Source organism: Toxotes jaculatrix, chromosome 5, assembly GCF_017976425.1.
Source record: "Toxotes jaculatrix isolate fToxJac2 chromosome 5, fToxJac2.pri, whole genome shotgun sequence".
NCBI classification, from domain to species: domain Eukaryota; kingdom Metazoa; phylum Chordata; class Actinopteri; family Toxotidae; genus Toxotes; species Toxotes jaculatrix.
The window spans coordinates 11,248,002-11,262,363 of NC_054398.1; the positions used below are offsets into that span (position 1 = coordinate 11,248,002).

Below are 14,362 nucleotides of genomic sequence, written 5' to 3' on the forward strand. Positions count from 1 at the left end.
ATGCTGGTGATTTTTGTTTGTTTGTGTGTGTGTGTGGGACTGTCAGAAGTGTTGAGTGCTCTCTCAGGCCATATCTTAAGGACACTGTTAAGCTATTGTCATGTCAAGTGTATTGTCAAGTGCCAGTTTTCTTTACTTACAATAGTGTGATCTATAAAAACACAAGGTGTCATTATTGGTAAGGTCTTAAACAGACATGGTGTCATTGTGGCTGTCTGCAAGTGAGAAAGACATAAGGTAACTGAAGAATGATTTTTAAAGGGTGGGAATGAATGAAGAAAAATAGAAAGTAATAGTAATTGTAGTTGTAGTTGCTGTTACTGTCATCATTACCGTTCTGATTACTGTCTTATTGAGAGTTTCAGAATCATGCACCAGCAGTTCAGGTGTTGAATGCTGTGAATCCAAATGATGAAGACAGCGACATGAGTGAGCTATATCAGGGTGAATACAAATTAGCAGTTTGTGTTAGCTGGTAGAGTGTGAGCACTCATCTAGCAATTACTGTTTTGATAAGTGAGTTTTCAAAGCAACATGAGGAAGCTTACAGAAGTGCAAATTGGACATACAGCCACTTCCTGAATTGTTGATGCACAAGCCAAACAAACCAGAAAATATATGCTGAATGTGTCAAATTGTTATTTTTTTTATTCCTAGAGAACCACATTGTATTTTATGTATTGTGTTGCTGCTATGTTGTACACCCCTGTGGTTGTTTTTTATCTGCACTTCTCATCAGCACCAAAGAAGCACATTTCATTCATTTCTCCAAATGCTGTATCTCTGTCACCATTCAGAATTTGTTTTAATTAGACAGCATCATCTGATATAATGTCTCAGTAGGTATGGGGAGTATTTGCCCAAGATCATTCTTGTTTGTAATTATCCAGGGGATTAATCTGGTGTATTCGCCACAGGAGCCTGTTGCTGTTGCGCTGGAATTGCCAGCCAAGTCATTAGATACACAGTCAGTGGGCACCAAACAACAGTTGGGTCTCTCCCACTCGTGTCAGCTTAACAGGGGAGCAGGATGAATACTGGCAAGCTTTGCAGCTTGTATTTGGAGCATATGGTCAAGAGTGACCTTATACAGTAATAGTTGTAATTTTTGTTTCATTTTTGTGACAAGCGTTCTTACTCACAAGAAATGCTGAAGAGCAAATACACAGAAAACTTACGACAAAAAAAAAGCTGCTTTCTAGCTATTCAAATCCATCAGACACAGCTGGGCGATTTGAAGTACACAATGCTTGATACATTACATATCCAAGAACAAGCAAATGATGGATTGTAGCAAGGTGTTCCAAGCCTATTTATAGTTGATATTTAGATTTATGACACCCAGGTAGCCACATGTTTCCAAGGTAAACGGCACACCTAGCTCCGTGGCAGGGACGGAGCTGCAGATGTCTGCCTGGCAAACAAGCAGTGACCCCCTGAGACCCTCATCTCTCTGCGCCTTCTAATTGACTTGTTATTGATCAACTCAAAGACAGTCTGATTTATGGGGAAGAGGACTCGTGGAGACAGCCACCTGGCACGGAGCGGAGTGTTATGAATGTGAGGAGCAGACCCTGGGGGACTAGAGGCTGCAGTTTAGGAGGACATACAGGAGTTTGCAATGCACCACCAAACTGACAACTTGCACAAGGTGGTGGTGTTTTTTCCGAATATGATGAATCCAAACAGCAGCAGTGAGCAATGTGTGTGTGTGTGTGTGTGTGTGTGTGTGTGTGTGTGTGTGTGTGTGTGTGTGTGTGTGTGTGTGCGCGCTCGTGTGTGTATGAGCATGACTGGGAATATGGCAGGGGGGCAGAAAATGTGTTTGGGGAGGGGGAAGGGTGAGTGAAAAGTTGGATGGGAGGGGCTGCAAGTCTGCGTTTGTGAGTCAGTGCTGCTGTGTAGGTGACACGCAGAAACAAGACCATATAAATAAGGAGTAGTCTCACTAATCCATCTTCAAGAAAGTTAAGAATCGTTTCACTTTTGGGCCTGTGTGTGTAGAACAAAGACAGACAGAGAAAGGGAACGAGAGGGAAGATGTAAGAGGTGAAAGACAGAGAAGGGGGATAGAGTAGTGATCTTGTGTAAAGGAGTTGCACAGGATAACAGGCTTAGCTTAGAGTGGAGAACACAAAAGGGCTTAAGGCTGATTGCAGGCTGTGACAAGGAAAGGGGGGAAGAGATCAAGCCTTCCAGGCAGAACTATGTAAGCTAAAGGTCCAAAAAAAGACCCTCTGACAGCTCAAGTCACACAGCAGCTTAAGGAAAAGTGTCAATAGCAGAAATAGACAATGAATGAGTTTTATGTCAGCGTCGGTATCTTCCTCACGGAGAATAAAATGTCAGCGTCGTCCACATTTGAATAGACCAACCAAAATGATGATATTTCTAAATGTCATGAAGAATGTAGGCATCTTTGTGATTGTATTCAGGGTAAAGAGGGCATTTCACCCTCTCATATTTCCTCTGAGTGTTATGCAATATATTGTGCATTTGGTATGCAAATTTTAATTGCGTTTTCATAGCACGTTCAGCAACTTCTTCAGCCTCGCCCAGACAATTCTCAGAGCGCCGCCACCCACTGTCCACCTCTTCCATCCCTCATCCGGAGACATGATTTGGTAGATTAATACTTAAAGAGGTAGACTTCAATGCAGAGCTATTCGTCAATGATACCTGCCACAGCAAACGCCTTACCCCACCACTCAAATCCCCCCTCATTCATCTCCTTCCTGTCTCTCCCTCTCAAAGTCTTGTTTCCCTCGTCTCGCCCTTCTCCTCTCACCCTCACCTCAGGTTTTGTTAATAATCAATTATGTGATTATTCCAATGAGGTGATTAATTGCTGCCTCTCCCTCCCTCTGTACCACTGGTTTGCATTCTTATAATCACACAGTGACAGCCAGGGGACAGCTGAGTTGAGTGATGCTGTTTTGAGGCCTCGGGTAACCCTGTATGACTTGGCTGCATTTGTTGTCGGCTCATCCTGACTGATGGAGCTTTAACAGAGAGCAGAGACACACCACAACAACATCATGGCTTCCACAAATAACATCCCCCACAAGCTGCTGACAGCCTGACACCACAATATCTTCCATGTCCAGCTATCCAAATATTCATTTTATTGGATAGTCTAGTCTTGGGACCGCATTAATTCGTTCCAAGTCTTGCATTATAACTTTCCCCGAGGCGCTGTAGAGTTATTTTGGTTTTGGACAGGTTCCATTCATCTCTTCTGTTCTGGTGAGTTAGACAATATGCAGAACAACTTAAGCTACAGCGACTGTGAGTGTCCATTTTAAGAACATTTTTCAGAAAAAAAACAAATCCTATTACCATAGCAAGATGGGCCACATGGAGGTCAATAACATGCAGAGATTGCAGGGTGAATACACTGCAAGAGAGTGCTGGAGTGTACAGTATAGCCCTCTAAAAAGTGAGACCTGCATCTGAGCAGACAATCCAGATGGATGTTGATCCACTTGCAGTAAACCAAATGAAATTAAACCCTAAGCCGGATCTAGGAGCACTAGAGTAGAGTGGGGAATCAAGACCAGTGTCTTTAATCAAAATAACAATGCTCTTTAATTCTGTGTTAATTAAATGTAGATTTCCCTGATTGAGGAGCAGTCCCCTTGATGCCAGGGGACCTCCAGTCACGTAAACATCCACTCACTGGATTTGTCTTGTGTTTAACCATGTATTAGTCCTCTTTTCTCAAACTGTCTGGTGCTGGTTTACACAGAAGGTCTGTCAGCTGAAGGAAAGTAGCTTGCAAACAGCTCCTCAAGATTTCAAACGTTCAGCATCCTTGAAGGGAGGATTTCTTGGCAAACTGTTAAACACCTTAATAAGTGGGTTACATCCATACAGTTCTCAGATGAAATGAAAGCAATAGTGAATTCTCAGCACTACATTTCAGACTATTTGTCTCATGAATGGTCATTCTCCTTCTTATGCTTCCTCTCTCCCTTCCTCAGCCCCCCCCCCCCCCCCCCCCCCCCATCAATGTAATGAGCAAATCATGGCCACTAGGGAGAGATGTAGAGAGAAAATTTGGTACCATTATGTGTCAATGAGTGTGAAAAGAGCAGCGCTGTTGTCTGTCAACTCTAACCCCCCAACTATCCCTGGTCTTAACTTCCCACCAACACAAAGAGCTCTTTTCCCACACGTAGATCGGCTTATTATTTCCCTGTCTTTTAACTAAAAAGTCCATTATAGGAAATGCCAGGACAGCCGTGCCCTTTTCTTCACTAGCACTGCCAGAGCTCAGACAAGAGAACAATGGACACAGTAACACTCGCCGATTCAGGGCTGATTTAGAGTGACTGGTCTTAAACCTGACTTACAGAGTACAGTAATTATAGGAGATGAAGGGAGGGGCTGTGAAGGATGCTGAGGATGGGAGGGGGCCTGGGGAGGGAGGTTGTTGTCATTTGGCAGCCAGTCCAGTTGGAGAGAGAAATGACTATTGTAGCCAGAGCCTGGGTGGCAGAGCGTTTATCAACCAGTCATCGCAATGATTCACACGATCCAGCGGGGAGCCATTATTTTACCACCCTGGTCTCTCACGGCAACCTGCTGGTGCTGAGGATGATGATAGCTGTGGGCTTTATGAGCACAGGAACAGACATATACAGTAAATGTTTGAAAACAATAGTTTGTAAAGTCCCTTCTCTTTTCACAGAGTTGTATGTAGTCGTATGTGGATTCAACTAAACTGAGAATGAATGAAAGAGCTGAGTCTGACTCAGGGGCATGTAGCTTTTGTTCACTGCTGCAGAATACAGAGATGCCTCAGGAAGGGACTGACAAACATGTGGTCCCTGTAGTTGGAAGAGAAAGTAACTAGCGCTGAATACATAAAGATCACACATGAATACACTATCCACCTGCTCAGCGAGTGCTTTGGGACACGGTAGCTCCAGCGGTATTGATACAGTTTTGCATTGGCTGGCCTGCCTATACAAGCAAGTATAACAGTCTCTGAATAAGCAAATAAATTCCTAACCGAACAGGGAATAAGGGAAAGAGGCAAGGGAGATCTGCAATGGCCTTCTCATAATAATGGTGAGAAAAATGCTATTCTTCAATTCATACTCCCCTCACTCTTCCTTTACCAACTTTTCCTTTTGGCTCCCATGGGAGACAAATCATTCTAATATATACATACACAGGTTTTCATGCCTTCCCTTTTTGTGAAAGACCTGCAGGAGAGACACAGAGACACAGACATGGAGAGGGAGAGACATGAGGACTGTTTATTCAGTCAGATGGTCTAACGTGTGTGGAATAGATTTGAGCTGAAAAGAAAGCCGTCAACACAATGGCAGCTGGTGTCAGTGGGTGAATGAATGATGCTGTGCCTGAAATCACTCCCTTCTTCATTCATTCACTCTTTCCTCCAAAGCCTCCATACTTTATGGTGATCAGTAAATTAATATTTTGGACACCGATGTATTATCATCATCACTGACAGGTGTAGTGTTGCATAGTGGCAATGACACATCTATTAAGGCGAAATATTATGTTATGTATAGGCTCATTTAATAATAAGACTAAGAGTCTACACTTCAGCTATGCTAGCGACTCTGTGAGGTTGGGCACAGCAGTGGTTTGAGTTAAATGTTAACATCAACATGCTAACATGTTCACAGTGATAAGGCTAAAATGCTGATGTTTGGCAGGTACGATTTTTACCAAATTCACATCTTAATTTAGCATGCTATCATGCTAAACAAGTATATCTAAGGCTGATCGAATAGTGATTAATTTGATAATTAACAGGTCATGACAAATTTAAATTACTAAATTTGTTAGGATTCTGTCGACCATTAATGTCTGCACAAAATTACATGGCAATCCGTCTAATTATGTTTTCCTCTGAACCAAAGTGGTGGACTGACCAAATGAGTGACAGACTGAAGCTTCCTTCCTAACAGCAAAGTGTTTGTGTGGCTAAAAGTAATGTGCATGCTATGACAATAACATTTTTGCTCCCAGTGAGGACACTAAACTGTGCAAACATTTTGCACTAAGAATAAAAAAAAACCACTAAAGCCCATCTTGCGATGGGATCACACCAGCCAAATCAGTGTGTATGGTGCAAGTTGGCAGGAAGCACTAGAAGTGTCAGTACTGACATATGTTTTGATGAAATATTCACTGGTTTGACCAAAGGAATGTACAACATTAAACATGGTCAGCTGTGAATGTAGCATGTTTTGTGCTGTCCCGGAGATACCTACTGCAGAGGCGGTTTTCACAACTTTTCACTCACTACTTCACTACTACTTTCAATAGTTGTCTTAGAGTGGAATGATTGAACCTGGGATACAGTGATCTGCATCTTAAAATTAATGTGGGCCAGGGGCATGAAAGTAGGGAGCCAATCACCCCTTCCCTAATTCCCTACTTCCAGGGCCCTTGATAGTACCTCACCCATCTTTGAACTCAGCCTTCATTTTGATCTCAACTACACACCTGTCAATTTTTGTGACTGTATCTTGCACGGTTGTGATGCTATCTCAGTCACAAAATCTGTCGACAGACAGACAGACACATTAACACCTGCTGAAGTACTCAAAACCACTTCTGTGGTAGTTCCTTCTGCAGTAGATGCCCCTAAGACTACGTGTTGCCATGATGACACACACCAGCCACAAACTGCCGCGGCTGGTAATAAATGTACTGCACTAGGTGGTATAGAAGGAGTGATTTCGGACACTGCCTGAGTGAGTGAGTGCCTATTTGTCTACTCATTTTCACAGATCTCCTCCTTGCTTTTTAGATTATTCTCCCATGCAAAATTCTTCTCCCAGGATGGCTGCAACCATGTCTCCATGTCTGCCTTTTGTACCCTTTTTTTCCCTCAGCCTCCTCTTGCTTCACTTCCTCATGGCATTCACTGTCATTGTGAAAAGGTGTGTGTGACTCCACTAGTAGAGCAGAACCCATTATCATAAATAGGCCAATAAGTAACTTCGCGCAACGTGTCTCCAAAGCAAGCACACTCTATATGCAAAGCAGAGGCACACTGTTAAAGAAACTGGCGCCAAGTGATTATATTTGTAATTTAATTTCCTTGGTCACACAGAGATAAGAGAAGGCAGCGGCTACAGTTGACCAGGGATGAATGGGGGTGATGAGAATGGGACTACAGCTTCATTGTCTGGACTGAGATGTCCGAGACGACACCACTTATTGAAAAAAAAGGGTACCGGCGAGCAGGGCAGACAGAGTACACACATTGGGATTCACAAGTTTAAACTTGAAGACACAAAAACAATTAGTTATGTACTAAAGACAGCAGAAAGAGTTCTGTTATGCAAAAACACCTGCACTCTCAAATCCAGTGGATGAATGCAAGTGCAGGATAATCAAGAAAACTCTTTTTTTCCCTGATGCAAGCAATGTGTCTCTCCTTTCTGTCTGTCTCCTTCGCAACTCAGTTCTGCTGAACAAATGTAATGTGCAGGGTGGGATGGGTGGGATGTCAGTCACAAAGAGCAATGGCTCATTGCCGATTCTACAGGCAAGATGAACTGGGTCACTGCGAGAAAAACGACTGAAGGACACAAGGTGCACTCTCCCTATATCCTCATGCACCCTCTTTCTTTCTACCTCTCTCGGCCTGCTTTTTCTGGGATTCTAGGACTGTGGACATCAAATTTCCTGACTTTTCCATTTTCTAAGAGTGCCCACTTATACTGATGACAATGCCGTGGAGGGCACAAAATTGCAGTGGTCAAACTCTGAGTTTGACAACATCAGAACATTCGGGACTACAGAGAGTTGGTGGTAAGGGATGGAGAGGAAGAGTAAGGTACAAAGTTAATCAAAATCTGATACCACACACTGCTGTACAGAATCCAGGAACAGTGTAAAACTATTCTGTGACATCTCAAATCCTCTCTCCTGGCTTTGTTCTCTTCTACTCTTCTCTTTATGTCTGTTTCTTCCCTGCTGTCTTGTCTTTCTGCGTATTTCCTCAGTGTCTTCACTTTGAACCCAACAGCATTAACCTGTCAGGAAAGTTACAAATGTTCTGAGTGAATTATGTAAACCTCAGAGAAAATAAAACTGCAAAAAGCATGGAGCTCTTGCTTTATTTCATAATTCATCACGCTCCCAGATCGAGTCAAATAAAACTTGACTTATTAAGTAGTCCAGCACATTCTGGCTCAAAACCATCTGAAATGTGCTTGTCAATATCTATCACACCTTGTCAATCTCTCAAATAAAAGTCAAATGCACACACATGCTCATAGATGTACAGATTTTTTTTATTTATTTATTTTTGTGTGTGTGTGATTTCAATTCTCAAATGCAAGCAGTGTCTCACCCACCATATCACCAGATTTCATTGCAAGAGGCAAAGGCAAAGCAATAGATGTTACACCAGCACCACCAAAAGGTAAAGGAGAAAATAACATTTTTTTCTCTTCCTTCTGTCCCTTTCCTCCCCTCCTAAATACAAACTTACAGCTCTGAAAATCAGATTAAGGATGCTTCGCCTTGGCAGCTGGCAAGTTTATTTATTTATCTCAATGAACACAACCGCAGACACACAGGAGCGCAGAGAAACACAGGCCTACGCTTTATACTGGTGGATGGCATGGTGGCGGTGCAGCATAATTAGTAGGACATGGCTGTATAATTGGTCTCTAATTGATATGAAGAGCAGTGGTTTAGCCCAGGTTGTGTTCTACACATGCTGCCGGCCCGGGCACAGAAAATGCTGGCGGCCTGTTCAATCTTGGCTCCATCTTCTGATTGATGTCTCTGTAGAAAATGCCCTTCAACAATCAGCCCCCACAATCTCTCTGTGTCTATGTGGCCAGCTGTCTATCTCTGTGTAGCATCTTCCACCATTCATCTGTCATTTCTCCCTTTGTGCCTAAACATCTCACTATCTCTTTCTTTCTATCTCCACATTGATGTAGGCTGCCTTTCACTGAAGGCATTCTCAACCTTTGGTCTGTTTTTCTCAGGAAGGTGAAAGAGCAGCGTTTGTGGTGTTGGAAGTTGAAAAGTAGAGGGTTTGTTTATGAGACACAGGCAGCCATAAAAGACTGGGTGCTTTCAAGGGTCCAGACAACACATACTAGGGGAAATAAAAGTAACTTTAGATGAAAAGGAAATCAATTTTAAAGGTCCTTTTATTGCGAAAGAATGTGGGTTACCTGCTCGCTTAATTTAGCAAATGAGTTTTGAAGAGGTTTCTTTTAAAAATGAAAAGCGGACTAAAATAACACTGTTGAGAGGCACAGCTGGAGAGGTCAACACATAGGGAATGGATTTTGAAGTTTGCATGGGGTTGCTCTTTAGAACAATTCCGTTCATGGATCGCGTGCTGTTGCAAGACGACCTTCAAGGACATTCTCCTCATTTACACAGCAATTAAGCACTACCCTGTTGGTAAATTGAAAAAGAGACAAAAATCCTCTGTGGATTTAATAACAAACTCATTACCAGGGCCCAACAGGGCGGAACTGCCTTTTAATTAGAGCAACACCTGATTAACGCCCAATTAACAGAGCCAGAGCCACTTAATTCTCCCCTACTTTGGCAGGTCGAGAACATAAACATAAGCAGTCTGTGTGTGAGAGAAAAGTAAACAACGTCTTTGGAGGCAGCCTGTTGTGTGGTGGTCCAAATGCTCCGCAGAGCTGGGAACTGTACACTGGAAATGGATGAGGGTAAGTGTTTCAAAAAGAAGACAGATGTGGGACTGGATGGCTAAAACTCTTGCTTCACTACCCATGGAACCCCTTTTGGGCTGATGTAGGACAACTGTCCAAGCAGTGAGCCATTATGTCCAGCCACGAAATACCCATCCTTATTCTTCCCATTCTCAGATGATACTCTTTTGCCTTTAAGATAGACACAGTGTCAAGGATGCAAACTTTTAAAACTTTTATTTAGCTTTGGAAGGGTGTTTAGAGTCTGGACAGCACAGGTTCAGCACAGACAGACAAAGCTTTGTTGAACATTTTGGTAATCATTTGACAGCTTTTTTTAAACATAAATAAAAATAAAGGATAATTTACAAAGGTTATGGCCACAGATATTTGTGCTATTTTTTCCACATCAGCAGCGATACAAAAAGCGAACAGCAGAGGAACACAATGTGTATTTGCCTTAGTATTTCTTCCACTTGGCTCATATTTCAACAAATAAAATGTAATGTTTGTAGAAAATTAAATCAGTAATTCGTTGGTTGAGTTTTACTGTCAAAAGTGTCAAGTGGTCATCACAAGATGGCGCTATTTTAGCATTCATCGAGCACAGTTATCAGACAAAGGTACTAGTTAAAAAACCTGGATCTGATCCTGGCTCACAGGCAAACCTAGACAAATTTTGATCTAGACAAAATCTTTTCAAACACAGCTCCTACCCATCACCTTGTTAGAGAACAATTCTCATCTTATATTTGATGCCTAGTTTCCCAGCCAGTGTTGTCGGTCCTTAGTGTATTTTAATTTTATTTCAGTCCATACTAAAAACAAACTGAATTATCACCACAGTCTACCCTGCAGGAAGCTGGAGCAGTCAGTCCCACTGACTTTCGGGAGTCAGAGAATCTTAATTCCTCTAGCCAACACTTAACTCCAAGCACAGTCAGTTCAGTTTGGTTGTAGAGCTATTTAAAGCAGCAAGAAATTGCTGCTTTCTCACCAAGTCTGTGTGCGTTAATGTGTAACTCACACATTTAAAATCATTTTATCTGTCAAGTCCTCTTGTCTGCACTCCTTTCAGGGCGATGACATGTACCTCTTTGGAATCAGGTTGCTTTTGCTGTTACCAGGGTGATACCCATCACTGAAAGAGCGTTTAGCGGCCTTAAGCTGAGAGGAAATCCTCCACGACTCCACAGCCTTCTCTAAGTCTGGTAGGATGTCTGGCACAACAGCTTGTTCAGCGATAAAGACTATCATCTCCACAACCAGCAGCAGGACCCAACCTAAAGCCCCGAACCAGTAGGAAGAGCCGAGGCTGGAGAAGTCTTGACGGATTTCTTCCTGATGCTGATATGTGAAGAAGGACCAGCTGAGGAGGAAGAAGAAACCTGACAGGGGAGGAAAAACGAGTGAAATCAAGTATCATTCCAGGGTAAAGAAAAAGTCATTAAGGTCAATTATTACATGCCTGGAGCTTTAGAAAAGAGTTTATATGATAATGAACTGCAATTCCAAAGAAAGTAAAAAGTCTTGTTAAAAACTGCTGCCTTGCAGGGTATGTAAATGAGCAGTACATAAAAGAATTTCTGTAGTTGTGGGTCTTACATGAACTACACAAACCAAAAGGCTATTTGGAGGTTAATTGGAAATGGGGCTATTTTTATTTTATTTTGTTTGGAAAGTATATATTATTTTAAAACTCACAAAACAACAACAGTCAAATTAGTAATAAAGTTAAAACTCAGAAACATGCTCAGGGGAGACAAATGTTTCCCATATTCTGTGCAGTGCAGTTCTGTTACCTGTAGAGGTCATGGTGAGTAGCAGCAGGGTGGTGGGGTAGAGCGCCTGTCCTGCCATGAGGAGAGAGCGAGTGTTGGAGTAGGAACGCACTGTCTGAGATGTCCAGCAGAGGGCAAACACCAGACATAGAGCACCAGTGCTCACAGCCATCAGGAAGGAAAGAACCCCAAATACCCTCTCTGCTTCTACAGCTGGAAGACACAAAACAACAGACATGCACATAAACATTAGGTAAAATAGACCGTTACTCACTGTACGCTGCAGTAGTTGCATTAAGGGCCTGCTTTAACTGGTCAGCATGATGAAGTGAAACATGTTGAAGTGATGACACACTGCTGTGGGTTCCCCCACACATGTGCCTACCTACAACTGAAAGCAGAAGAGTAAAATTGAAAGTTCATGTACTTTTTTAGTATTTACATAGGGAACTGATCTCACATTAGATTCTGAAAATGTGTTTGCATATTTTTTTTTTACAAAATGACACAGAATTAAACAAACACTGACAAGGGGAATTCATTTCTTTTTGACAATAACCAGCAGTTGGTTTTAAATCATCTGTTTCTAATAGCAACCTAAAATGGCACAAGTACATAGCAGTTTGACATATTTGCACCCACAATTTTATCACCTGTCTGTGACCAAGCACGTATTGATGATCACAGCTGTTTTGTGGTTGTTAATCTAGTTTTTCTGTGTTTACTGCTAACCATGCTGGTCATTATGCTAGATGTCTGAGGCTAAACAACAGTCGAATGAATTACCACTAGCCCTCCTGTACTGTATTTCCTCTTTTTCCTTTCACTTCTGTGGACTGTGTGCATTTGTTTAATAGATTAAGCATTGTGTTGTACTTCCTACGAGGACTTAATGCTGTTCTTTCACTGGTAATACTTTTCGCATTTTCGTGTAGTATTTCGCGTATACATTATGATTCCAGTTTAGTTACTTGTTACTGTACCAGTTCAATACCTGGTTTACCTGGTTACCTGGTTTAACTCTTTAACTCTCTTCCGGTATTTTTTAATTTTTACTAACTTATGATCACTGTCATTGGATTTGCTGTCAAATAATGCTTTCAGAGTTTGATAATAGCTTCATATAAAGTGGATTGTAAGTGGATTAACTCACTGCATACTTGTGCCTCTACACACAGTGAAGACACAGGGCTTAAGACAGTATTCATTCCTAAAGTGTGTTTGCGTAGCAAAAATATCAGTGGAATAAAACAGGGGGCCTAATTTCTGAGGGTTAACAATGCCAAGAAACAAGATTTAGTTAGCTGACAAAGACCAGGTTTCAGCTGATTTCAGCACATTTGCCTGCAGCCATGTGGGAGACCTTTAGCAGGTACAAAGAATGCACTTCACTGGTACAGGAGCAAGCACAAACTCGTTCACTACTGCTGAGAATCTCTGCTGCAACCCAGTGTTTTGTCAAGCACTGATAATTATTGAGGGGATATTGATCTCCCCTAGAGATTCAGCTGTGAAAAATAAGTGCCCGAAGGCTGATCTCTAACAGAAGCAGTGCCTAACCAGTGCCGATCTAACAACACAACAGAAAGACATATTTATGCCTCACTATATATGATGCTCTTTTGAGCATATTTTTTTCAACACGTCATTAGTAAGTCAAACCTAACTCAGAGTGATAGCTTTAGACAGACTTTGAGTTAACTGCAGAAAAATGTTGAAGAGATGAATGCGGCTTGTCGCTCACCATTGAAGACAGCACCATGTTTATGATTTGTCTCGTCACTTTTAGTGTTATTCCACTCTGCCCACAGTCCCTTCTCCTTCAGCCAGAACGGCGTCCAGACCGCGTAGCACACACACAGGCAGCCTGCCAACCCCACACAGGACTGAGCAAACCTGAAGCGACTGAAGGAGTCCCCTAATTCCAGAAACTTCATATTTCTACACCACTGAGAGAAAGGCTGGAAAATCAGAGGAGACAGGGAAATAGATGAGTATTTGGAATGGATTGAAGTTGAGTTGAGTAACAGCAGGCAAATCTTACTCAAAACTAACGTTGTTATTTTGTTCATATATAGTTCATCAGCTGCAATATTGTAGAATTATAACACAGTACAGACTTACCTTTGCTGTCGATGATGGAAAAATCTGTCAGGAACAAAGCTGTGAAGTCTGAGTATAGAACAAAGGTTAGAGTACAGGAGCTGCTGTTTACTACTGTACAAACACTATTATACAACTGTGACACATTATTACTTGTGCTGCTCATGACCACAAGCCCTCACTCGCAGATCAAACCCACCGATGTTACTCCGCCTCTGCTGCAATGGAAACTCCCCCAGCCAGCACTTACATTTTCCCCTAAAATCTCCACTGCGACCAAACCAAACTGTACAGAAAGTGAAAGCATAAAAAAAAAGAAAAAACGGCCATTCTGTATTTCAGGAAGCAGAAGTTTGTGTGGCTGCCATTAAAGAATAAGGAATAACTGTTAAAGGAAGTTAAGAAGTTATAAAATCCCTTAATACTTGAGAGATACTCTCAAAAGAAATGAATCACTGAGACGTTTTTCTTTGTCAAATGTAGAAACTGTGTGTGTGTGGGCGGGGGGGTGTCAGCAGGTCATTATGCATGACTAAACATTTAAGGAAATCCCACTCTTGGTTTTTCACACTGGGGTACTATGTGTTGTGGCTGATGGCATTTTCAACCCTAGATATCTCTCCCCTTCGTCATAAATACCACCCCCTTCGCTTTCCTTTGTGGCAGCGGAACGGCGCCCACAGATCAGCCAAAGGCAAGTTTTAAAAAATGTCACACTGAAATGCCTTTAGAGCATGTTTTGTATAAGATATTGGATATCTTAAAATAAAAACATAAAAACATCATAAC

The 14,362-nt window shown here is 42.0% G+C and overlaps 1 protein-coding gene across 2 annotated transcripts; it reads right to left on the reverse strand.

Annotated features, from left to right (window-relative positions):
• Nucleotides 1–9,909: 9,909 nt before the first annotated feature.
• Nucleotides 9,910–13,755, reverse strand: si:ch211-256a21.4. Of its 2 annotated transcripts, XM_041037465.1 has the most exons (5): nt 13,595–13,755; nt 13,215–13,431; nt 11,856–11,861; nt 11,492–11,683; nt 9,910–11,077 (listed from the first exon to the last, which is right to left on the reverse strand). In XM_041037465.1, the coding sequence occupies exons 2-5, from the start codon at nt 13,405–13,407 to the stop codon at nt 10,764–10,766; spliced, it is 705 nt and encodes a 234-aa protein (XP_040893399.1). In that variant the 5' UTR covers nt 13,408–13,431; nt 13,595–13,755; the 3' UTR covers nt 9,910–10,763. The 2 variants fall into 2 exon arrangements, with proteins under 2 accessions (XP_040893399.1, XP_040893400.1); XM_041037466.1 differs by lacking the exon at nt 11,856–11,861.
• Between the last annotated feature and the right edge of the window lie 607 nt (nt 13,756–14,362).

Coding starts and splice junctions, on each gene's coding strand:
- si:ch211-256a21.4 (XM_041037465.1), bottom strand. CDS start 13,407: ATGAAGTTTCTGGAATTAGGGGACTCCTTCAGTCGCTTCAGGTTTGCT. Junction 11,078..11,491: donor ACTCACCATGACCTCTACAG/GTAACAGAACTG, acceptor CTCCCCTGTCAG/GTTTCTTCTTCCTCCTCAGC.